Source organism: Sminthopsis crassicaudata, chromosome 5 (genome assembly GCF_048593235.1).
Source record: "Sminthopsis crassicaudata isolate SCR6 chromosome 5, ASM4859323v1, whole genome shotgun sequence".
NCBI classification, from domain to species: domain Eukaryota; kingdom Metazoa; phylum Chordata; class Mammalia; order Dasyuromorphia; family Dasyuridae; genus Sminthopsis; species Sminthopsis crassicaudata.
In genome coordinates, this window is record NC_133621.1 from 62,502,874 (window position 1) to 62,529,864 (window position 26,991).

The window sequence follows — 26,991 nt, forward strand, 5'->3', positions numbered from 1 at the left end:
CCTTCCATAAGAAGCAAGCAATCTAATATAGGTTATGCATGTATAATTTCTTAAACATATTTTCAAATTAGCCATATTGTGAAAGAAAAAATCAAAACAAAAGAGAAAAACCACAAGAAAGAAAAAAAATAGAAAGAAAACATGAAAATATATGCTTTGATCTACATTCAATCTCCATAATTCCTTCTTTGAGTGCAGATGACATTTGCCAACCCAAGTCTATTGGAATTGTCCCAGGTCAATGTATTGCTGAGAAGATTTAAGTCTATCATAATTAATCATCACATAATCTTCTTGTCACTGTATAAAATATTCTCATAGTTCTGCTCCCTTAACTCAATATCATGTACATGCATCAGTACTTATTGTCAGTTCATTCAAGTCTTTCCAGGTTTTTCTGAAATCAGCCTGCTCATCATTCTTATAAAACAGTAGTAAGGAATGATGTTTTTTGTTATCAGAAAGAATCAAGTGGGGGAGAAGGAGAAGATAGAAAGGATATTTTGAAACATACCCTATTTATAAAAATAGCTAACATTAATAGTGCTTCAAAGTTAGCAGATCACATCACAAATATTAACTTGCTTTTATAAAGTAACTAAAAGCTACTCAGAAATTAGACTAAAATGTATAGATAATAACCAAGCCTTATTCTCATTTGATTTTTATCCACAAATCTGAGTGGTGGGAAAAGACGGCTCATCTCTAAATATGGTAAAAGCCACATACATTTGGAAAATTTAAGTAAGTTACTTGTCATCATGTGTTATAGGATACCTTCTATTTAAGGTTGTTTTTAAATATATGAATAGAGCCTTAGTACCGAATTTTGTTCCAATGTTGCTCAGTCATTTAATTATGGTAGCTTTGGTTTTGGAAAATTATACTTCAATTTTGTTCGATTAGAGAACATAAAAGGGCTATTATAGCATTGTGTTTCAAATCTGTACTTAAAGGTTTTTCAGTCTTACTATTATAAATCTCCTTTTCAATCTATCTTGATGGATTTTAAATAGTATTTGGCTGAAGTGTGGCAGAGTTCGTTCATTCACCTGGATGCAATTTTCATTAAGGAGGGAATTTTCTATTACAGAACCATTGAATGAAGAGTCCCCTTTTTATGGCTTCAGGTAGTTCTGGCTCTTTTGTACCTGCTTTTAAAATAGAAATAGTTCCATATTACTTGTTAAGGTTTGTTTTTTGTATTATATACATTTACTTAGAAAAATCTATTGTGGCATTGTGGCATCAGTGGAACAAAGGGAAACGGCAACCGGACACCAGCTGATGATCACAAATGATGAATTTGTGGTGTTAGAATTAAAGAGACTTCTTTCCCTTTCCTCTGTTTACATAAAGTATGAAAAGCAAAGGAGAGGAGGGGAGAAGAGAAAAGAGGAGAGAAAAAGAGAGGAGAAAAGAAGAGAGGAAAAAAGTTGCGTTGAACAACTAGCTATTCATAAAGGTTGTTTTCAGTTTTTCATTCTTTTCTTCAATTAACTATTCACAATCTTGTTTTCTCTCTTAGAATATCACTCATAGTCCAAAACACAAAGATATTTAAAAGGCAAGGGGTAATAATTTTCAGATTGTATTTCATTCCAAATTGTCTCTGTCACTGATTCCTTCTTTATCTTTCTATAATAGGGATATGCTAGAAGCCTTTCTGAAAAGATCAGGAATTGAATCAAGGATGTCTATTATTACCCACTGCGATTCAACATTGTACTAGAAACATTGACTATAGCAATAAAATGGAAAAAAAATAAAAGGAATAAGCAAGTGCAATGAGGAAACAAAATTATCACTTTTTACAACTGATCTTTTGGTTTATTTAGAGAAGCCTAGTAGCCAACTAAAAAAAGTAATCAAAACAACTAACAACTTCAGCAAAGGTTCAAGATATAGAATAAACACACACAAATCATCAACATGTCCATATATCACCAACAAAACCCAGCAGTAACAGAAAGATAAAGAGCATCTAAAATAACTACCAATACATCAATACAAAAAAAGGGAAAGAAAGGGGCCTAGTAATACCAGATCTTACACCATACTACAAAGCTGTAATTTTCAAAACAATGTCGTTCTAGATAAGAAGCAGAATGTTTGAGCAGTGAAATAATTAGATACATAGTATATAGAAGCAAATGAGCATAGTAATTTGCTATTTGATTAACTCAAAGATCACAGATATTGGTACAAGAAGTCATCATTTGACAAAACCTATTTGAAAATTTTAAAAAGTAGTATGACAGAATTTAGGCACAAACTGCTATCTCACATCATTTTACAAAGTGAGATATAGACATAAATATGCATATATATATGTATATATGAAGGGATATGTATATGTGAATCCCTTTATATCTATGTATAAATATATAGATATATTTAAATGTTGTATTTGTATATATGTATATCTAAATGTTATGTGTAACACAACACACACATATTTACAAATTGGTGGAGGATGGGAGAAATTGCATATCATATATATGGAAAAAGGAAGAGTTCATGATCAAACAAAAGATAGTTTACTGGCAAACAAACCAGTTTACCACTGGTAAACAAACAAAAGTTCACTGATAAAATGGATTATTTTATTATGTGAAACTAAAAAGCTTTTACACAAATAAAACCAATCCATTTTAAACTTAGAGGAAAAGCAAAAAATATATAAGCAATCAATTTCTCTTATGAAAGTCTTATTTCTCAAGTACATAGGGAACTGAAACAAATTTGTTAGAGTAAAAGCCATTCCCCAATTGATAAATGATGTGACTAAGTAGTTTTCAGAGGAAGAGATTCGATTTATTAAGAGCTAAATAAAAATGTTCCAAATCACTAAAAATTAGAGAAAAACACATTAAAATAATTCTGAGGTACTACTTCATGTCCATAAAATTGATTTAAAATGACAAAAAGGGAAAATGACAAATGGTAAAAGAAATATAAGAAAATAGATACACTAATGCATTGCTGGTAGAATTGTTAACTATTCTAATCATTCTGGAAAGCAATTTGAAATTATGTACAAAAAGCTAGTAAAATATGCATCCTCTTTGACTCAGCAATACTATTAGTAAAACTATGCTTCAAAGAAATCAGAGAAAGAGGAAACGGCCCAAAAATATTTATTGCAGCTTTTTTTGTGATACAAATTGGAAATTTGAAGGATGCCTATCAAGTAGGGAAGGGCTAAACAAGTTATGGCATATGAATGTCATGGAAAACTATTGGGCTATAAGTAATAATGAAGGAGGTATTTAAAAAAACTGGGAAGACTTACATGAACTAATGCCAAATAAGCAGAACCAGGAAAAACAGCAATAATAATATTGCAAAGAGCATTAACTTTGAAAGACTTAATTACTATATTCTATAAACATAATTACCAACTATAATTGAAAAGGAATCATGAGAAAACATGACATCTCTCTCCAAATCAATATTACTCAGAGTAAAGATGGAAGCAAAGATTTTGTGTTTATTTGGGGCAGGGGTTACAGAACCTGGCTACTATGGAAATTTGTTTTGCATGAATACATATTTGTAATGGATTTTTTATTTCTTGCCTTCTCAATAGATAAGGAATAGAGAGACGGGGAGAAAATTTGGAGCTGAAAATAAGATATGTTGAATTTTTTAAAAAAGAAAAACATAATAAAAATAGAAAAGCATTTTAAAAAAAGGTCTGTAGAAGACCTTCAGTAGAAGTATTTCACACACACACACACACACACACACACACAAAGAAGAAACCATTGTCCCTTTTTTACTATTCTCCATCTCACTGTCAAGTAGTAAAATGTTAGTAAATCAGTATTCATGTTCAGAATATTCCATAAAGTAATTAGAAATTAAACAGAGCACTTTTCTTAAACTACTGGGTTTTTATTTTTAAGTAATATTCAGGAAATAAGGCTCCCTAAGGCCCTATTTTCTTACCAGAACCATCTTTAAGACTATAGTAAAGTCAAAATTGTAATCTGGGTTGTTCCTTTGAAGTTTTAGTTAATCTTGGATCCAGTAGAATATATGATTCTTGACAGCACATAGTAGACACTTAATGCATTTTGAAATTAATCATATCCTACCCACTCCCACTTTTTCTGGTTCCTTTTTGTATTTTTCTTACAACTACCTTTTCTTTGCCTAAAGTCAAATTCATTTTGTACAGTGAAATGCAATGAGGCAAACCATTGTAAATAGTCTAATACTTCTTCAGTACAGCAATTGTTGCAGGTTTGAGCAATACTGGAAAAGTAGAATCTAAGCATAGCTCTGCCCTAGGCAGTTCCCATATCCTTCTAAAATTTAGGGATTTATGACCATGTATGAAGTCCAAAAAAAACAGCATTCACTGAAATGTGCCAGTTTCCTGATTGTCAGATAAAATAGCATTCATTGCTTTTGAACATTTTTGTGTGTGGTTTGATCTTGACCTTAAATTAATGGCTGAGAATTTCAAATGTCCTTAGAAATATGTTTGTTCTGAAAGATTCAAATTGTCTGTCAACTGTAAGTAGAAGGAAGATGTCTTGCTCATAATTTCTTTTTTCAACATGCCAGCCCCAAATAATGGTTTTATATAGCAGCATAAAAGGCTGCTTTCCACTAGAGCACTTGATGACTTTTGCTGAAGAGCTATAGATTTTTAAGGTAAAATGTAGAAAATGGGACAGCAATCATGCCATCTTCAATAAAATGTCTTTCATGATTGTGCTGCATTTCTTGTGCAAAATGCTCAGCTAATATAATTAGAAGAATATAAAACTAATTGCCGAATATATGCAGGAAATTGCTATCTTAATTGATTTAGAAAACTGAAAGCCATATTGGGGAATTAATAGTTCTTAAATGTCTCCCATAGCACTGAATATGCACTTAAGACATTTTGCTTTGTTTTTGTTTGTTTGTATTTCTATATTTGTATTTACCGACACATTTAAGTTTTTTGTTTCTACTAAAAAGCCATCATTGCTAGTGGTAACTGTGATTAATATTTGTGGCATGGCTATGTATGTGTTCTAAGCTTTGTAGTAACATTTCAATTGTATCCAAATCTTTATGATACTATTTGGGGTTTCCTTGGAAAGATACTACAATGGTTTGTCATTTATTTCTCCAATTCTTTTTACAGATGAGGAAACTGAGTCAAACAGAGTTAAGTATCTTTCCTAGGGTCACATAGTTAATAAGTGTCTGAGGTCATATTTGGACTCAGGAAGATGAGTCTTCATGGCTCCAGGCTTAGAGTTCCACCTAGCACTATCTAGCTGTTATGAATTTATGCCCTATTAAATCTTATCCTGAGAATGTATGGTGATTTTGTTTGTGGATTATTGTATTTCACAATGCTGCATTCTTCAGTATTTGTAGGATTATTTCTCATAAAGTTATGATTTTTAAAAATGTTTAAGATTTGAAAAGCATTATTTAAATGACTTTTTTACATTTTTTTGCTGGAATGTGTGTGTGGAGAACGCAGAGATGATCTTCACTTTTCAAATCACACTGATCTCAATGAGTTTCCTTTCTATTGGAATGTAAAAGAATGCAAAACTATAAAGTCTGACTCAAAGTTTCTCTCTCCTGGAAAGGAGATCACCTTAATATTTTCTATTAAGCATCACAGGCATATGTTTTTTTTTTTGTTTGTTTGTTTTTTTTTTGCTACAAATGCTACTACAGTGAAAAATTCTGCATAACAAGATTTCCAAAGCATAATTAATAGTTTACTAATTTCAACTAGTATTGGGTACAAAGTTCAAGACAAGTCCCACCTATATTAGTAATTGGTTTCTTGAAAAGAGAGTGCTTGATGAAACAATGTTCTCGGGAGCAATTAATTCTTTAAGAATGGTAATATAAATGGACACTTGGACCAATATAAGGCAAGTTCATTAAGTGCAAAGACTGTTTAACTTTTGCCTTTGAATTCCCCAAAGCTTAGCAAATCATAGGCACTTTGTAAATGGTCATTAATTGATTGGCTAAATGATGTTTCATATGGTTCTACTGCATTACACTGAGATTTCGTTACTGTAAAATATTGGCTGCTAAGACTTTATTTGGCATATATCTCTATGACCAACATAATTTGAATAATTCTTTAAAGTTTTTTGTCATGAGCTTCGTGGGCTATTAAAATTTGAAATTGCCCTAAGACTTTTGGGACACTTTATATGCTATTGAGTTCATCTTATATTCTTTGTTATGATTTTAAGCCCTTTTCACAATATGATTAGTTTATAAGAGAAGAAAAGATTCTAGATCAGCTGCAGATTGGATTAGATGGTTTTTGAGACAGCTTGTACCTCTGAGATTTAGCAACAGCAAGCATCTTAAACATATCTTAAATATCATTGACTGACAAATCAGCAGATTAAACAAAGCCTGAAATCCATTAAATGGAATAAATAGAAACTCATGTCATTTGGCTTTTACCTGACACTAAGTTGTCACAAATAAACAAGTTGTTTCCAGAAGAAAATAAAATTGGATTTGAAATTATACAGTGTCTTCCAACTCATTTTTAAGTAGTGTTATACTGGTTCTCTTAAAGTCATACCATAGAGATGGGCTAAGGCATCTTATTCTTAATTTTTATGCTTGTTTTCTTTTCCTAATAGCCCATATTACTTTTAAACTAATGTCATACCAATCAAAAATTAGGGAGTTTAAGAATACAAGGAAAAAAGAATTCCTATGCTCCTAATGTTAGAAATTATAAAAACTAAACTAAAAGCCAACAAAAAAAGACTCTCAAACTTTGCCCTTGGTTCTTAAGGTCTCCTTTAGGAATTTATTCCCTCAATCACTTCCTTTCTTTCTTTATCTTCTATTTCTTCTTATCTATTGACTTCCTCTCCACCACCCACAAATATGCCTGACTTCCTGGTCCTTAAAAAAAAAAAAAAAACAAACCCAGCAATTTATCTTGATCTATCATGCCTCCAAATTATTATCCTTTTTTTTTTCATTCCTTTCACAGTCAAAGGCCAAAAAAGAGTTCATTTTTTCTTCTTGCTTCCATTTATTCACCTTGTGTTCATGTTTCTATCCCTCATAGTCTGACTTTTAATACTATCACTTGAATGAAACAGTTCTCTCTAAAGTTACTAAAAATCTCTTAAAAGTTTAAACCCAGAGTCCTTTTCTCAGTCTTCATCTTTTTTCATCCTTCTACAGTATCTGACAGCATTGCCCAACATCTCCTCTGGAGTACTTTATGACACTTTTTTCCTTTGATTTTTCCACTTACCCCCTGCTCACTCTATCCCATTATTTCTTGTTGAATCATCAACCCGATGTTGTTCTCATCTCTAATTGTGGTGGTCCTCTGGAACTCTGTCCATGGCCTCTTTTTTTTACTCTTTCTATCTTGGTGTTTTCATAAGATTCTTTGTGTTCAAATATCACCTCTATACAAGTTGACTTTCATATCTACACAATCAAGCCTAATTTCTGGAATTCCATACATATCTACCTGGATATCCCATGGGAATTTCAATCTTGCCATAAGCCACCATCTTCTATACTTTCCTATTCCCGTCAAGGGAACTACTGTACTTGTACTAGGTTTTTTTGAGCCATCTTTGACTCTTTTCTCTCATTTATCATCCTAATCAATCATATCTTATAGTTTTTACATTCCTACTATACATCATCACATCATTCTGTTCATTCCCATGACCATTCTCCAAATTCAGGCTTTCATGACGAGTTATCTCTAGGATAAAAACATAAAACCTATCCTTATGTTCACATTTAAATCCCTATACAATCAAACTCCCTATATATAACTACTTCCAAACAACTCCAAATGCACATAAGAAAGAGAGAACAAAAATATTTAATAAAGTGTTGATGCCCAAATAGAGAGTATAAAAAAATTATCTGGGAATTTTCATGGGCTAAAATCCTATGTGTGTCAGCAGTGTGAAATGTTGGCCAAGAAATTAATGTGATCTTGATCTTCATAGGGAATCATATTGTGTTCAGGATTAATTGGGTAGCTTGCTATACCTTACCTTTCAAATGACATATGTAGTACTTTAATCACTAACCAACTAACTAACTAACAGTACTGTTACATTTAAGGACATTATTAAGCAGAAGCACAAGGAAGAAACCATATGGAAGAAGGACTTAATTGTTCTATTTGGCTCCAGAAAGCAAAACATGAAATAATAGAAGTTACCAAGAAGGAAAACTTGGATTTAATATAAAGAACATCTTTCTCACAATTAAAGCTCTTGGAAAATGGAATCAGCTGTCTCAATGTATGATGAAAGCCCCTTTAGCAGGCATCTTTCATATAAAGTCTTTATGACCCCTTCTTGAATATTTTGGGATTCTTGACCCATTTGGGTTAGGCATCTTTCTTAGAGACTGAGACTTTTGTGATTCCTTTTTCATCCCTATTAATATTCCTGCAGCAGAGTAAAAGGCTGATCTTGAAATTCAGGGCAGCATGTCCTACTGCCAACTGAAAGAAGGTATCTTATGAATATTAAACTGTCAGCTTTGGTTTGAATTGCCCTAAAGGTCAGAACTGACCTCTCTAATACCTTGTAGAAAGATTAGGCCTATGTTTGATTTCTCTCTTCATTTTTCTTATGAAAAATAGGCCCTGGAAATTTATTCAACAAACTTGTAAACACTTCCTATGTGCAATTTTCAGTGTAGGGTGATAGGGGAGACATAAGAATAAATAAAAATGAGCCCTTTCCTTTCAAAATCTAGTGGTAATGTATAACATGTAACATACAGTAAGCATTTAATAAATGATTATTTCATTCATTCAATGACATGGCAATGCACAAGATGAGTGCTATGAGATCTGAAAAGGAAGAGATCATTTTTAGCCAGGTGTATAAATATGGTTTCATAGAGTGCAAGTAGCTCTTGAGCTAGGTATTAAAAGGTAGAGAGACTGTCAGTATTCTAGATCTGAGCAGCTAAGTTGCTCAATGATTAGAGCACTGAGCTTGGAATCAGCCAGACTCTTCCTGAGTTCAAATCCAGCCTCAGACACTGATTAGCTGTATAGAAAAAAAACCCTTTGCAAAGAATTTTACTTTATTTGCCTCAGTTTTCTTACCTGAAAAATGAGCTGGAGAAGGAGATGGCCAACCACTCCAGCATCTTTGTCAATAAAACCCAAAATAGGGTCACAAAGATTCAGACATGATTAAAATGACTGAACAACATTAGGCATGGGGAATAACATGAGCAGAGATACAGAGGTGAGTAAGTATGGGACATGTTTAAGGGATAGTGTTTGAATGAGCATAATAGAGTATGTAAAGGAAAACAAGAAAGACTGGAGAGCCTGTAGATTAGAATATTACATTTGAGTCACATCATAGAGAGGCTTGGAGGCCAGGTCAAGAATAAAGAAAGGTACTTTGATAGTCTAAGGAGATCCAAAATTTCTTATGTGATTCAGATGAAATCTTGAGTAGATAAAATTTAAGACATACTGCGAGATGTCAGAATTCTAAGGTTCATCTTCTTTCCTCCATACAAGATGACAACAATGGTCATAAATATTTTGTCAATTTTGTAATTTTATATTTGTGTTTCTTAAAAATGCTATTTGTAATCTTTACTTGTCCTCAAGTTTTTATTAAAGTTGAAAGGGATGCTGATTTTTAAACTAGTCAACATATACTGGCATTTGTGTAATTATTTCACATTCTATGTTGAACTTATTTATAAAATCCAAAATTATGGTGAGTCTAAATTTTAGAGCCTTAAAGTGTAGGAATAATTTGTGAAGCCATTGTACTTATTCTAGACTTGAAGAAGTTGGCCAATACTTCTAGAGAACCTCCTTAAAAACAAATTCATATCTCTAAGTGACAGTTTGGAAGTCTGTGTTCTTATAACAGTGAAATTGAAGACAAGTATAGGTTGCTGTTTTCATTGTGTGCCATTTCTTTTCTTTAGCAACTTTAAAAAAAATCAGAGATAACATTTGAAAGCAATTTTAACAAATGGAAAAGTCACTTTTTATTGTTCAGCAGAATCTTATAGAAAAACTGAGTTGACAAGATTCCTCCTTTTAATTTCAACTTTTAACTATTAGTGGGCTTTTTTTTGGTAGCTATGCAATGGAGGATCAGTGACTGATCTTGTGAAAGGACTTTTGAAGAGAGGAGAAAGAATGAGTGAACTTTTAATTGCTTACATTTTACATGAAGCACTAATGGTAAGGATAATGGTGCATATGAACTTTCTATATATCACTAATTTAAGTGTGAATTATTTATTAAATAAAATTAATGGTTATAAAATGAAGTGAATTGGTTTAAATAAAATTAAGTATAATTAGTTTAAATAAAGTGAATTGGTTTAAATAAAATTAAGTATAATTAGTTTAAATAAAACTGTGACATATTACTTTAGTAAATAATGATGCAGCATGGTACAGTGGAAAGTATACTGGATTTGGAATCAGAGGAACTAGGTTCAAATCTTGACTCTACCTCTTATTTCTGGTCAAGTCAGTATGCATTAAGTGTCTACTCTGTGTACTGGGGCAGCTAGGTGGCACCACAGGGAGAGAGTGCCAAGCCTGGAGTCAGGAAGACTCATCTTCCTGGGTTCCAAACCAGTCTCACTTACTAGTTGTGTGACCCTGGGTAAGTCACTGAATCCTTTTTGCCTCAGTTTCCTCATCTGTAAAATGAGCTGGAAAAGGAAATGGCAAACACCCCAATATCTTTGCCAAGAAAATGGGGTCATAGAGAATTAGTTACAACTAAAATATGATTGAAGAACAACATTTTGTGCAGAATCACTGTGATAATCCCTAGATGTACAAATAGAAGCAAAAACAATTTCTGCTTGCAAAGAACTAAAACTCTAATGAAGAGGGAGTTGAACTAAAGGTCCTAAAAGGTGCCTTCTAATTACAGATTTCTTGTCTTATGATCCTATTAAATATTCATAGTATGAGTGAGCTGTTCTTTTCCACTAGAAATCCCCTCCACACCTCCCAAGTATAACCCTCAGTTTTACCAAGGACAGTTCCTGGTGCTATTGCCTCTGCCAATTCCCTTGACCTTTTATACCATTAGATGTATGTACATAGGGAGATATGGCAACACATTGAGATTCTGAACCCAGTTTTAATGTCCACTTTCTCCATCTGTATGGTATTTGCAATCAGAGAATATTATATAATAGGTGCTATCCCCTAACCATGGTATCTCTCATGCAATATCTAAGACTGCTTAAGAATCAAAGCAAACAGTCAAACAGTCCACCACTGCCATGATGCTGTGCGTAACTTAGAAGGTCATACATTGTATGTCAGTGTTTGGTTATTGCATTAATTTAGGATAATACTAATGAAGACAAGATATTCAGTAAATTAGCTGATCATTGTTGAATGGCCACAGCCTGCTTTCCTAATCCACAGTAATCAAAGAGGGGATGAAGCAAGATGATATAAATGGCTTGTACAAAAATCCAAAGACTCTATCTTAAGGAATCTAAGAATGGTAGGTCAGTAGCAACAAATTTATATATTTAGCTGACATTTGTAAAGCTGACATTTTCATGGTATTCTATGGTTTACAAAGCATTTTCCTTGGCAACCTTGTGATTAATTGTTAATATCTCCATTTTATAAGAGAAAATTAAGGCACAAAGGATTTAGATAAATGACAATCAGGATTCAAATGATCTTCTGACGCTAAATTCAGTGTTCATTCCATTATATCATTCTTCCCATTCAGAATATCATGTTTTTCCTAGAACCTTCTTTTAAAAATATAATTTTTCTATTTGAAGATGTTAGAATTATTGTTATTCAGTTGTTTCAGTTGTGACTGACTCTTCATGATTCCTTCTTGACAAAAAGACAAGCTGTCATGTTTATGTTAATCAAAGATGAACATCTATTTAAATTTATTACCTTTTGATGATTAATTTTCTAGAACATGGCTTTTTAAAATTTCTTTTTTGTCATTAATTAAGTTTATACAAGATCTTCCCAACAAGATTAATACTTATATTTTGGGGAAATAAAATATTTAAAGAGGATAAAAGATATATATTGAGTAGAGATAGTATAACTTTTAGAGTCTGAATTTGAATCTGGAATTAGCTGGGTGACTCTCTCAGACTCAGTTTCCTTGTATATAAAATGAGAGAATTAGACTCCATAATCCTTAAGATCCCTTCAGGCACTAAAATGATGACTTTATATGATCTGGTGATCCTGATAAGGATATCTTCTTCTAATTGAAAATGAAATTTATGCATTTTAAGTGAACTATTTCTTGTGATAAGCATATTACAGTATATTTGAAAAAGAAATTCAATCTTTACAGATAGAATTAACATCTTATATTAAATTGAATAATAGTTCAACAAAAATCTTAAATATTTTCCCCCAGGGGCTGCAACATTTGCACAACAACAATACTATCCACAGGGACGTGAAAGGAAATAATATCCTCTTGACCACTGAAGGCGGAGTTAAGCTAGTGGATTTTGGTATGTTGGAAGGCTCCTTTCTTGGTGGGGGAGGAAAGCAAAGAGGGTGATGATGGGATTACTTCTTGTATTTCTTTTCTCTTAAAATATATCCAGAAAATATTCTTCTGGATTTACTTAAAATATAAATATATGAATCAAAATGGTGAGAACATGAAATAAATTCTAATACGACATTGAACATTCAACTATTGAAGGACTTTTACACATTTGAAACCATTTTTCTCATCTTTCAGTAACCAGCAAGATATTCCTAAGATTGGGTGGCAGAAAAAAATCATCCAGAATGTTATAAGAATTTTTTCCCCCCAGAACTTTTAACTTTCATGCTTTGAAAGCAGGAGAATAAAGTTCACTCCTTCCTCAAAACTTACTTTGAGAGAAGAAAAGGAAAAAAATTCCTTTTTTTTTAAGTGAAGAAATATTCCTAGAAAAGATGAGTTCCTATAGCTGTAATGATAATATTGTAGTAAGAGAAATACAAATCTTCTTCCCCTATGCAAACTAAAGCATGTCATCTCATTCTTTCTCTCTCCCTTGATGTAAGCATCCCTGAGATAATTTGACTAACTTGGCCCAACTGCTCTGAGTAGGGAAGGGAGTGACAGAAAAGAAGAACAAATAGGAAGCGTGGAAAGATCATGGGGTCTGTGAACTCTCCCAATTCAGGAGGAGTTGCTAATTTGAGCACAAAATTCACCTCCTGGATGGTAGAGAAAAATTAAAATGAGTTACTACTCACCCTAAAGCTATATAGGAATTACTGCCACTGGAAGTACAAAGTGAAGGTATACGCATATTTCTTGCTTTCAAGCTACTGTGTGATATTGGATAACTTCAAGATAAGACCAAGTGTGAGGGAGGTAAGATTTTTCTGAAAGGTAAAATGGTAAAAATCTATCTGACTAATTGCACATAGACAAGTTTAGTGAAATGGTCCCTTTAATGGATCAAATCCCAGTTTCTGCAACAGACCTTCCTCAGTCTCTCTCTATCTTTGACTCCATTGCTAGTACCTTCTCTACAAGTATTACCCTACTCTACTATCCTGCAAATATCTAAACAGTACTTTTTATCCTGTATATCTTATTTCTACATAGTTATTTGTTATTTCTTTAATTTTAATGTGATCACTTTAAATCCCAGACCATATTTTTGCCCTTTTCAGTGTCCTCAATGCTTAGCCTGGCATTTGTCAAGTGCTTAATAAATGCTTTTTGACTGCTTGACCAATCAAGCAAGGAACCATTTATTAAGCATGGGACTAAACACCAGGATACAAAGAAAAAGCAAAAACAATCCCTGCACTCAAAATGCTTACTTTCTAATGGGAAACCACGTGTGTGTATGTGTGTGTGTATGTGTGTGTATGTATATATGTATGCATGTGTATAAATATGTAAATTGTTGTTTACAAGATAGAGAATAGATAGAAAATAGCATTATTGGAGAAATTTTTCACAGATGAGAGGCAGGGAGTGACTTGGGGGGGAAAGCCTTTTGCATATAGTGGTGCTTGAGTAAGTTTTAAAGTTTTAAAGGAAGCCAGGGATCTTCAAGGCAGAAAAGCAGCTCTGTCTCACTTAAATCCAATTCATTCTACAAATCACTTTTGTGATGTCATTGGTACTGGTCAAGAAAAAAAAGATGAATAACAACATCAAGAATAAATAACATTCCAAGCATAGATAACAACGGGGAAGTCCAGAGAATGGAGATGGAGCATCGTATCAAAGGAACAGCAAGGACATCATTGTGTCTGTATCATAGATTTGGAAAAAAAGGAATCTATATGCTAAAGGGCTGAAAAAGTAGGAAGGATCCAAGTGCTTTAAATGCCAAACAGATGACCTTATTTTTTACTGTGAAGTTAAGAGGTCTATTGGAATTTTTGAGGGAGAGAGATCTCATAGTTACACTTCCCCTTTAAGAAAATCTCTAATAGTTTTGTGATGAATGATGAGAGCAGAGAAGTAAATTATGAGGCTATAGTAATAGTTTTAGCATGAGGTAATGAGGATCTGGATATCAGAATAGAGAGAACAGGAGAGATGCAAAAGATGTCATAGAAAAGTAAATTATACAGTTTGGCTACTGTTTAGATATTTGTCCTAAAAAAAGAAATGAGTACTATCAGCTGGAGGAAGACCTAATTGTGAGGAATCATCAATCAACAAATGCAAAAGCTTAGGAGTTTCTATGCTGATGACACAGATACAAAAGGAAGCCAAGTCTTGCTTTAAGGGCAGCCAGATAAGGAAGCATTTATTGAAGAATTGACCAGCCAAGAGTATCAAGTAGAACTGCCACATGAAACAAGGAACAGAGGTATAATTGCAGGACAATGGCAAATGGTCTGACAGTATCTGCTGGTAGGGTCTAAAGAAGATGGAAAGAGCATTAAGAAGCACCATCACCTTTTTGGGGGCAGAAAAGAGAGCAAAGAAGGCAGGTCATATTATAGATTTGGTGGGTGTAGCCCAACCAAGGGCTTTCAACTGGAGCCCAACCAGACAATATCATAGAGATTATTCAGTTTTTTCTTGAGTTGTATATTTATTCTTATGGATTCATATATGAATCAAATCTATTTCTATTAACACATAGATAAAATTATTCTCATTCCAATCCTTGTAATAATGGCTGCTCACAAAGGGAACTTGTGATCATCCTTAGAAAGTAGCATATGCTGATGGTCCAGATTGTCTGGGTAAAGGGAGTGAGCTAGAAAAGTTGGAAGCCCCCTAAAGTATATCTGGGCTTTTGATGAAAGAAAAGAAAGCCAGAGGACCTCTAATATAAGGACTACAATGGCATATGTTTATTTGTTTGGTTATTTATAGTCTTCAAAGTATTATTTTATTTCATCAGAACAACTTTTTGAGATAAGGACAGAAGCATTCATGGGTTCCTTAGTATGGACACGTGACCCTCAGATGTCTAGTTCCTCTATGTTTTAATAAGTGCAAAATCCTCCTCCTTCCTTTCCCAAAAAACCAATCATCACCTGGCTAGATCTTTTAGTTATGAGTCTCTGAATTTAAGTAGACTAGTTCTTGAGTGACAGGCAAGTTCTCTTCTCCTAGGTTTGTACTACACATAATCAAGTTTAATTCAGTGTTTGCCATAACTTTGGCTACAATAAAGTAATTGCCTTTGAGAACCATCTATGATAAGGCATTTGGAATGGCATATTAAAAATCAGGCATTACTTCTCTTTTATAGATAGAGAAATTGAGGTGATAAGTAGTGACTTGAACTTTCTACAACACACACACACACACACACACACACACACACACACACACACACACACACTATATTATTTGCATGTAGTATTCCTCCCAAAAGAATGTAAGCATTTTGAAGGTTGCCTTACCTTTGCATTTATAACCCCAGAACCTAGCATGGCAGCCTTACATAGTAGTACTTAATGAATACTTGTCAGTTAATCAGATGTAATTACCAAGGAGGAAAGAAATGCATTTAGTATTGGGCCTAGTAAACAACTGCTTATATAATTGGCCTAAAAATATTTGGTCTCACTTAAAACCTACTTCAAGCATTCTGACAGGAAGATGACTTCATGAACTTTGAAATAAAGCTGATTTGAAGTGTTATTAGAGCACGTTGTCATCTTTATTCCCACAGAAAGGGTGGAAAATAGCAGTTAATCATTAGGTTCTGCAGATCTTGTCGAATTATATTCCATTAAATTTATACTTCCTTCAACAAAACTATCGTTTATTTTCCCTTGTTGCAATAATCAATATAAGTTGGGGTCCCTGAATTGGTTTTGTTTTCATTTATAATATATTATAACTATAATAATAGTTATATATTATATGTTTAATATAATATATAACTATTATAATATTATAACTATTTCAGTATGATTGATTGGCTTTGAAATCTTGTGTGTTTTAATTTATGTATTAAAATTATTCTTCTGAAAAGGAGTCCATAGGCTTCACCCCTACTTTATACCAAGCACCCATAAACACATTACATATCTTTGACTCCCAGTACTCAGCCCTTGACTTAATAAGGTCTTTCTTCTCCAGCTTCTTAGGCTAGCCTCTTCATATTAGCCTTCAGTCAGCTTACCCACAGATTCTTCATTTTTCTTTCTTGCCATGTTTGAACTACTCCCTTTCTCCTTCACAATTTCTCTCAAAATTCTCCCTATCCTTGATGGCTCCATACTTGTCCTAGCTCTTTTAGAAGGACTTTTCTAATTATTCTTGCAATTATCTTCTCTTTTTATTCAATTTATTTTATTTTTTTAGTTAACACTTTTTTTTTCTTCCTCCCAATTATCTCCAATTTATTATTTGTGTTTTGGAGGCAGAATTAAGTGACTTGTTCAGTGTTACACACATGGTAAGTGTCTGAGTCTGGATTTGAATTCGGTGTTCCTGATTCCAAGGCTGCTGCTCCACACACTATAGCATCTAGCTTCCCCAATTGTCTTCATTTTAAAAGGAAAACAAAAATATAACTCTCCTAATAGATATTAATAGAAAAACAAAAATTCCCATATTATCCATGTCTAAAAATGAATGTTTTACTTGGTATCTTGAGTCCATCATTTTTTTGTCTGAAGTTGGGTAGCACGGTTAATCATAAATCCTCTGTAATCTTTTTTTTTCAACCATTAATTTTCATCTCCTTTAGGTTTGTTGTGATTTTTGTTGGTCAGTCATTTCAGTCATGTCCAGCTCTTCATGACCCCTTTGGAGTTTTCTTGGGTGATATTGAAATGATTTGTCATTTCCTTCTCCAGTTCATTTTACAGAAAAGGAAACTGAGGCATATGGGAATATGGTCATATAGCAAATACCCGAGGCTAGATTTCAACTCAAGAAGATGAATGTCCCTGATCATAGACCTGACATTCTATCCACTGTACCTACTTTAAACTTATTAATACTTAATTGTATACTTTCTCTTTTTGTTTTCTAATTATTAATAAAAAAAATTAAGAGCATTAAGGTTAGAAAAATGTTTTAAATATACTTTCGGGTTTGTCATCACAATCAACTAGTAGTTATCATTCCATTTTACAGCCAGGGAAGTGTTATTACTGAAGAAAGCTCAGAGATTAGGAATTAGGACCTAAACCCAGGATTTCTAACTGCAAGCCTTGAGTTCTTAGAATTATAGCAAATTATAAGTATTATCAACATTTTACTCTGGCCATTAACCAGAGTCACAAAGCATCAGGGTTTAATTCCAGGTCTTCTGACTTTTCATCCATAACTCTTTCAAACACATTATACTTCTAGGTACATAGTCTCAATTTTATAATTTCAGTCAATGGTAAACAAGGATTTGATTCACCCTATAATAAACTTTTCAGGGAAACTGCTACTCCACAATGTGAGGTCTAATTGTACACACTAATTTATGGGGCAAAATTAATAAAGCCATGAGAAAAAAAGTTAATGCTATAATAAAACCAACTTAGGTCATATGTGGTGGAAGTGCACACTTTTAATCCCTGCTATTAATGGTTTCCTTGAGTATAGAAATTCTAAGCTACACTAGATCTAAGACCAGTCTGCACTAAGTGCAGGACCAATATGGTGATCCTCAAGGAACTAGATGACACAAGGCTGGATAAGGAAGGGCAAAGCAGCCAAGATCAAAATTGGAGTTGGTCCAAGCTCAGTCAACAGTGTGATCAGAGTTAGCCACCATAAGCTAAGGAAATGTAAATTTAAAAATCAATCAATAAATAATAAATGAATGAATAAAAACTAAATAAAGTATTTATTTCAAATTTACAAATTTTAAAGCATCTCAAATGAAATTCTTTACATCTATTTACTTTCTAAAAGTATGTGTATATGTATAGGCATATAGGTATGTATTTATATATATATATACATATATGTCAGATTTATGTCAAACACATATCACTTAGAAATTATGGCAAGCATTATAAGATGAATGTAGGATTGATTAAGAATGTGCCAATATTATAAAACATATTTAATAATTTTAATAAAAAATATGTATTTCCTACATGTTTCACACTTGGTCATCATAAGTACAAGATGCCTGAAAAAAATTAAATGAATTAGAAGCCCTTTTGCTTTGTGCTAAATTTAGAACATATATTATTTTACTCATTATTTGGGAGAGGAGTACATGGGAGTGATAAGAGTGACCACTGCCTTGTTTCATGATATCTGCAAGAAGAGGAAAATTAATCTTCTCTATTGTTCCAATCTTTAGTTTTTTAGGGTGTCCTCTTCACATCAGCCTTTAAACAGTTAATGAAGAGATTGGTCATCCCCAATAAAAGCTCCATCATCAAAAGTACAACCTCCAGCTCATTCCCTCTTTGTCTTTTTCCTCTGCCATCACAAGAACCAGTACTCTATGATGGAAAATCTGCATTTATAATCAGAGGATTTGGGCTCAAATTCTGCCTTAGGAGGATGTCACTTACTTCTCTGAACTGCACTTTCTCAATTGTGAAAGAGAGGGCTTGGACTAGAGGGCTGTTAAAGTCCCTTTCCACTCTAAATCCATGATCATCACTGTTCTCTTTCAAGCCAGAGCACTCCCTTAATTTTGCTTTCACCTTATCATTACATGCCCCATTTTCACTTGTCCCATTTTTGCTCATTTGGCAACCCACAGTTATAAACATTTTAAGGTTTACCACATTTTGGGCACTTCTGACTCATAGTGCTAGTATTTTGGATTGGCCCTGTACCCTGACACCCTTATAAATCTGGCTTTTTTATCAGCTTTCTATCTTTATTTCTCCCTAACTCAAAGCTAAACTGGAAGTGGGGAAGGAAAACTTGAAAATATAAATGTTTTAAAAATGAAATATTGTCTCTCCCTGTGCTATCACTTAGAATTCTCATCTAAGTTTTTTCTTACTAATATAAATCCATTTTTACTTTCATATAATAGGCAGCTAGATAGTATGATGAAGATAGCTTATAGTCAGAAAGTTCAAATCCTGCCTTGGATATTTACTACCTGCATGACTCTGGACAAGATCCTTAAGCTCTTTCTTTCATAGTTTATGTATAAAATGGAGGCAACCCTTTATTGGGTTAGCATATCAAAGATTACAAATATAAAGTACTTTGAAAACCTTAAAATGCTATAAAACAAGTTTCAGTTATTATTATCATAGAGTAATAGGATGTTAGATTTAAATCTGGAAGAGTTATGAGCATCTAATCTAACACCCTCATTTAGAAATTAAAAAAAAAAGAGGTTAATTCACTTTTTCAGAGTCATACCATTCATTGGTGTGTGAGGCAGAATTCAAAACAAAATCTTCCTGATAGCAAGACCAGTGCTTTTCCCCTATAACATGCTTCTGCTGCCTCTGCTTTTTAGTCCAATTTTGCTCAGACCCATATAAGCAGCTGTTGTGAACTTCACTTCTGAAATGGCATACTTCTATGGAATAGCATGAAAGTCCAACAGCTCCATTTTTTTTTTTTTTTTTTGCTTTTAATTGGTAATGATATGAAACATAGCAGGTCTCAAGGACATTGCAGAACATTTCTTTGATGTAATAATGGCAAATATTGAGGACTTAGGAGAAGGGACACACTCTTTTGAAAGTAAAATTTTAAAACTTCTAGGTCCTTAAACTTTCCTATCCAATAACCAAAGTTGATGTTTCACTAAGAATACAAAATCAGTTCTTATGGAAAGTGGTATTTATCTTCCTTCTAAGCCAAGTCATTTATAGCTCAGTCATCACATTAAGCTGAGCAATGAATAAGTTGACTCATTGCTTTTAAAAGTTCTCTTTGGAACTCCAGCTGATGATCTGTTTCTCAATTCTCCCAAAATGAGCATTTTCCAAAATTGAATTCTACTGTACCGCATTATAATTTCATCGAAGTATCTATGTACACTCCATCCAAACTGATGTGCTAGGCATTATATCCTGAGTCAAGGTATTCAAGGACTTAATTTTTATTTGCTAAACTTAAGCAAAGCCTAATCTTAGTATTAATTCTTCCTTAAAATTATATGTAGATTTTAATCCCTCTGAATGAGATTATTTTTTCATTTAGTAAGATATACTTGAATACACATAAGGGTCAAAAAATTCTGTGCTCAAATCCTTTCTCTGTTACTTGCTCACCATGTAGCCCAAAGAAAGTTATTTAACTTCTTATTTGGTTCAAGTAACGTCTAGGATTTATCTACTAAATCACATAGAGAGAGTTCTCACCCTGAAATGTTCTTACTGTAAAGAAACCTCAAATCCTATGTGTATTTACATGATAAAATGTTTTCAAAATATCTGGACACACATCAAAGCAAGTGTTAAAATGTCAATATATGCCACAGAATGACATGATTTTCCCCCCTCAGTAGTATTTTATTTTTCCAAATACATAGTTTCCAACATTTATTTTTGTAATATTTTGTGTTCCAAATTTTTCTCTCTTCCTTTCTTACCTTCCCCTCCCCAAGCTACCTTCCCCTCCCCAAGCTAGCAGGTAATCTCATATAGGCTAAACATGTACAATCCTTTTAAACATATTTCTGTATTTGAAATGTTATACAAGAAAAATCAGATCAAAGTTGGGGAAAAATAACAAGGAAGAAAAAGCAAATAAACAAAAAAGGTGAAAATACTATGCTTCAATCCACATTCAATCTCTATAGTTCTCTCTTTGGATACAGATTTTCCATCCCAAGTCTATTGGAATTGTCTTGAATCATCACATTGCTGAGAAGAGCCAAATGTATCACAGTTGATTATCACATTAACTTGCTGTTACTATATACAATATATTCTTGGTTCTGCTCACTTCACTTAGTATCAGTTCTTTTAATTCTTTCCAAGTTTTTTTTCCCTGAAATCAGCCTGCTCATCATTTCTTAGAGAACAATAATGTTCCATTACATTCATATGCCATAACTTTTTTAGCCATTCCTATCAGCCAACTGATAGTTATCTATTCAGTTTCCAATTCCTTGCTACTATAAAAAGAGCTGCTACAAACATTTTTGCATATGTGAGTCCTTTCCCCTCTTTCATGATACATGATATGATTATTGTTGTTCAGTTATATCTTACTCTTTGTGACCATGTTTGGGGTTTTCTTGGCAAAAATACTGGAGTGGTTGCCATTTCTTTCTTCAGCTCATTGTACACATGAGGGAACTAAGGCGAACAGGATTAAGTGACTTGTCTAGGGTCATACAGTGAGTGAGGCTAGATTTGAACTCAGAAAGTGAGTCTCCCTGATAAATCTACATAAAATGATATTATTCATATTGATATAAAAGTAGATGTGTTCCTGAAAAGTTATAGTTACATAGAGTTTTGATCATTCATAATATGGTATGTTTAGGGAACTGGATATTTCAAAGAATCCTACATCGATCTATGTCAGTAGTATCATAAATTTATACTACTGGAAGAAATCTCAGAGATCATCTAGTCCAATCTCCTTTTTTACAAGTGAGGAAACTGAAGCACAGAAAGAGAAAATAATTGCTCTAAGGTTACAAAGGTAGAATATGGCTGATGCAAATTCTTTTGAAAAGTGAAGTATCTTTTTTTTTGCAAAATGATAATCCCTTTTTCCTCACCATTTCCCCAGAAATGTATTCTTAAAGAAAACCTTCTCTATAAAAAAATGAATGTTATTTTAAACAAAGATACACAGTAATTTTGTCAATCTCTAAAAAGTTTAAAAAATGATTATATAACCTGATTTTCCTACCTCCCTTTCTCTGAGTGCTACCTTTTTAGTGTCTTCCCTCTTTTCTTAAAACAAATGGTTAGTTTTGACAATAGAAACATAAAAGTACAATAACTGACATAAGCTAATTGTTCTTTTCTGTAATGTGTGTATATGTGTATGTGTGCAAATGTGTTTCCACACACAGATCAGTAGGACCCCAGAACTGAGGGCTATCCAGCTCAATAACAATTCCTCCACAGCATGGACTGTGATGCCCAGATAGAATTCAACTGTGGGATGACCAGGCAGGAACATGACTGAAAAGATCAGTGAATAATTTGGATTTTCTAACATGTGTTGCTGTTTCTCTTCTTTCCCTAAAGCTTCAGCAGCTAATTATAGACACTGGCACCTGTGATTCTCTTTGACTCATAGTTTGCTCAAAGCATTACTCAAAAAGAGTCACCCTATATCCGATGACTTGTTCTGCCAGACTAATCATTCTGATGCCATGTTTCCAGAATATGCCATCACATTTAAAACTATGTTTGCCTGTCTATTCAAATGTTGCATCTATCCCTGAAGATTTAAAATATTTTAGCCTTTAATCCTATTTTAAACAGTTATCAAATTAAGTATCTGAAAATATAAAAGAAAACATTATTGAAATAGTATTAATTTACAATGAAAGGACTGAGATAACTATCCAATTTTATATATTTTGCAATGTTTTGTTTTGCATATGTCGTTTAACTCCTTGGTTTTCTCCACACTCCTTTCCAAGATTATAAATTGCAGAGGTGTCAACTATACTTGGTAGAATTTCTCATCAGGCTAAATAAAATCTAAGGTCCTGTTGCTGTCTCTATAATTAAGTTTGTCCTGCCAATGTAAAAAGTCCTTGTATTCTTTGCATAAATTCAGCTTGATCATTTTTATGGAAACATTGTTGTATCCTCTGCTAAGATTTCATTTACATTTTTTGCATTCATTAGTGATACTTTTTTTTACATTATTTTCATATATTTTATTACATGTTATTATATTAGTGATATATTAGTTTGCTTTGTCATTCCCTGATTTTGGTGTTAATGTTAGATTTATCTGATAAAAAGACTTTGGTAGAATTTATTCTCAATTCTTGAAAATAATTTGTGTAATCTCAGTTTTGGTGGCTCTTTAAACATTTGATAGCATTTAGGGTTGTATGTCTATCTACTTCATTTTTTTTTTCTTTTGGTAGTTTCTTGATAACTTGCCTAGTTTTATTTGTTTTAAATTTCTTTCTATTCTATTAATTGGAGTACTTCGCATTTTTGAAAGTAATTTTTAATTTTTTCAAATAATGATTTTTAGTTCTATTCTGTTATATCAACTTATGTATTTTGTAAAATTTTGGCAATTTGATCACTTTCATTTAATTCCATATATTTCTAATGAAGTGTTTTAATGCATATATTATTTTGTGCTTGACTATATTACCACATTATTATTGTTTTAATCTACATAGACAATGACATCATATTATAAAGAGCTTTATGTTAACTTATTCTTGGTCCAAATTTGGTTTCATTAGTGTTAGGAACTCTTGGTGTAAAAGTTCCCTTCACTCCAGTCATCTTGATCTGTATCTTGCTATTGGACCTAGATGGCTCTGGAAGGGAAAGTGAGGCAGGTGACCTTGCACAGCCCCCTCACTTAAATTAAATGAATTCAATTTGACATGGGGAGAGACATCTATGATAAGACAGTATCTGATTTTCTAATAGCTTGGGATGGGGAGAGGCATTCTGATATTCTATCAAGTATTCTGATAAAGAAGGAGGGGAGGTTTTGCAGAACTGAGAAGCAGGAAAATGAGGCAGGACTAAGTCAGGATAATTAGGGAAACTGAGTCAGGACAGTAAAAGAGAATTGTGAGATAACATACAATTAGGGAAACTGAGACAGGACAATAAAAGGAACTGTGCAATAACAAGACCTGAGTTCAAATTGAGCCTCAGATATTTTCTAGCTATGTGACCTGAAGAAATTTTTAACCTCAGTTTGTCTCATATATTCATCTGTAAAATAGGGTTAATAAAAGCACCTGCCTTGCAGGATTCTTATGAGAATCAAATGAGGTAATATATAGAAAGTGCCTGACACAAAGTAGACTTTCAACCCCCCTGTGTCTGAGCCAAGTGTATATATGTCATTGAGAACTCTGATTGTTTGCTGGATTCTTAGAGAGAATAGTCTCATTCAGCCCTGGGACCAAATCATGGATCCACTTTGATCCCAGTATGTCTCTCCATTTAATAAATTATTAAATACTCTTTAATCTCTTTCTTGCTGAATTTATCCAGCATTACAGTCTTCTTGACTCCAGACCTAGATCTCAAATAGTGCCACCAGTAAAATGAGGCAATCTTATGGAAAAGTAGTTTTGTAAATCACAGGATGTGACTATGTTTCTTATGAATGTGTAAAAATTACTTTTTCTGCTCTCTCCCACTTCTATGCCTCATGACTTAAATATTAGGAACTCACCGGACAGTTCAGACTCTCCTTCCAGTAACAACATTGACTCATTATACACCCTAACTTTCAGAGGATATTTTCCTTATACTGAATAGCGAATTTAGAAGTACAATGTTAATAATATCTTATTCTAAAAAACAGAAGGTAAAGCATCAGGAGGCATAAACTGTAAGCAAATGTAATTTTTTGAAAAGAGCTCTGGAATAGGCTTCAAGAGTCCTGTATTTCAGTCATGGCTGTCCCATTTACTTGCTATGTGACCTAGGGCAAACTTGGCAGAATAGATTCAGTGACAGCCTGCCATCAGGAAGATCTAGATTCAAATCTTTCCTCTAATCCTAGACAAATCACTTAATCTTTCAGTTAACCATCCATAAATGCTTTCTAGGTTATCTTGAGATTTTGGATTACGAATCATAAATTTTCTCTATTATTAGATATAATATAGACACAATTATTATTTACAATCTCTTCTCCATTTATATGAAAGAAAGACATTTGACCAGAAAGAATTTAATATCCATCAGGAATTTGTTCAGGAAAGCAAGTTTCATTATATGGCCAAGTGATCAATACAAATTCAGATGAACTTCTCAAATATGCAACTTCAGCCACACTAATCAATAAATGATTAAGTCACATTTGTCGTGGTCATTTACTATGTGAAACACATTTGAGAAATATTTCCATCAAGGAAGATTGAAAGAAAAGTGATCTTTGAAGCCTAAAAAAACATTATTTGTAATTAAGAAGATGTTTGATTTAAAGCTAGAGGGAAACCTAGAAAAGATCTCAGTGGACAAAGTGATTGGATGTAAAGAAAAACTAAGTTCAAATGTGTGACCGTAGTCCCATCACTTAGCTTCTCTTTGTCTCAGTTTATCAGTTTGTAAAATGGAAATAATAACACTTACCTCTCAGGGCTTTTGTGAGGATTGAATGAAATATTTTTAATTTTATGCTATTATGATGATGATGATGAAATCATTACCTGAAACAAGTAAGGCCATGTGTTGTTAAGTACCTTATTTAAAGTCACACAGGTGGGGAGTAAGTGGCAGATTTGAGATTCAAAGCCATATCCTCTGACCTCACATCTAATTCTCTTCTTATTCTCTTTTATGGAAGTCTTATCTCATGTCTTTAAAATATTGAGTGAGATGATTTTCAATGGCCCAGAGGATTGGTAGCAAATGTCTTTCCAAGGTTCCTCAGGCAGTTAGTTATTTTAAGAATTGTATTAAGACCTCAGGAGAATTTTCACCTTTTTGGCAACCAACTAGTATTAAAATATGACAGCTAAAATCATAGCCCCATATGAAAAGATGGATGCAAGCCAAGCACAGTGTTTAGATTGGTACCCTGAGGCTTAGTGTTCGAGATATGAGAGGTCCAGTATGATTAATGTGCTCTCTTAACTCGCTTAAGTTGGACTAGAGTGAATCCATGTTTTAATTTCTACTCTCCCTAACAGTCACCCCCTAGGCAGATGATGAATCAGTACATTTATTCAGGTTTAAACACTTGTCACTACATCGAAGGTTAATACTCCGGGATAATTCTGCCTTTAATAGAAAATCCCCTGGACACTGTGCTAAAATAAGACATGCTACTGATCTCAGAAAGCTTTTAGCATTAGAGTCAAAGTAAATGTCACAAATGTATATGCAATAGATTGCAGTGGGGAAAGGCTGGTAGGTCTCATGATTGTTTCTTTTCTGCCAAGTGTAGTTTGTTCAATGTAGCTCTTGCTAATACTCTGAGCATCACATCAAGAATTCCAAACACAATTTGAATGCATTCAGGCAAAATCCATACCAAAATTGGTCATGTCAAATATATGTGATGGTATGGGTTTATGGTGATGGGCAAAAGAACTGAAGTTCAACCAAGTATTTTTGCTACTTCATTTATAGTTGGCAAATCTCTCTCCAGAGTTAACCATGTACATTTGATGTACATGATTAGCAATATGAATATGGTTTAGCTCAGTAACTACATTTGATAAGTCTCTACTGAATATGAATATTTATAATGGAAATGACCCCTAATTTGTGATAAAAATAATACATCAAAGAGTGCTTGGGAGGAAAGTTGGGAGATGGGCAGCACTGTGATAAGTCATGAAGAACTATCAGAGACAGTCAATGCTTAGGAATATTGGTTCAGGAGGCAGAAAGGCCTGGACACTAAGCTTTAGGCAAGATTTGAATCATGCTGCCTTCTTAGACCATGACATAAAAAAATT

The 26,991-nt window shown here is 33.2% G+C and overlaps 1 protein-coding gene across 1 annotated transcript in view; it reads left to right on the plus strand.

The window, feature by feature from the left end:
* The window catches only part of MYO3A (myosin IIIA), a 209,129-nt gene that overhangs the window by 17,566 nt on the left and 164,572 nt on the right, over positions 1-26,991 (plus strand). The window contains exons 3-4 of the mRNA XM_074269536.1: positions 10,124-10,228; positions 12,426-12,525. Coding sequence (XP_074125637.1) covers positions 10,124-10,228; positions 12,426-12,525 — 205 coding nt within the window. The remainder of the gene's footprint in view (positions 1-10,123; positions 10,229-12,425; positions 12,526-26,991) is intronic.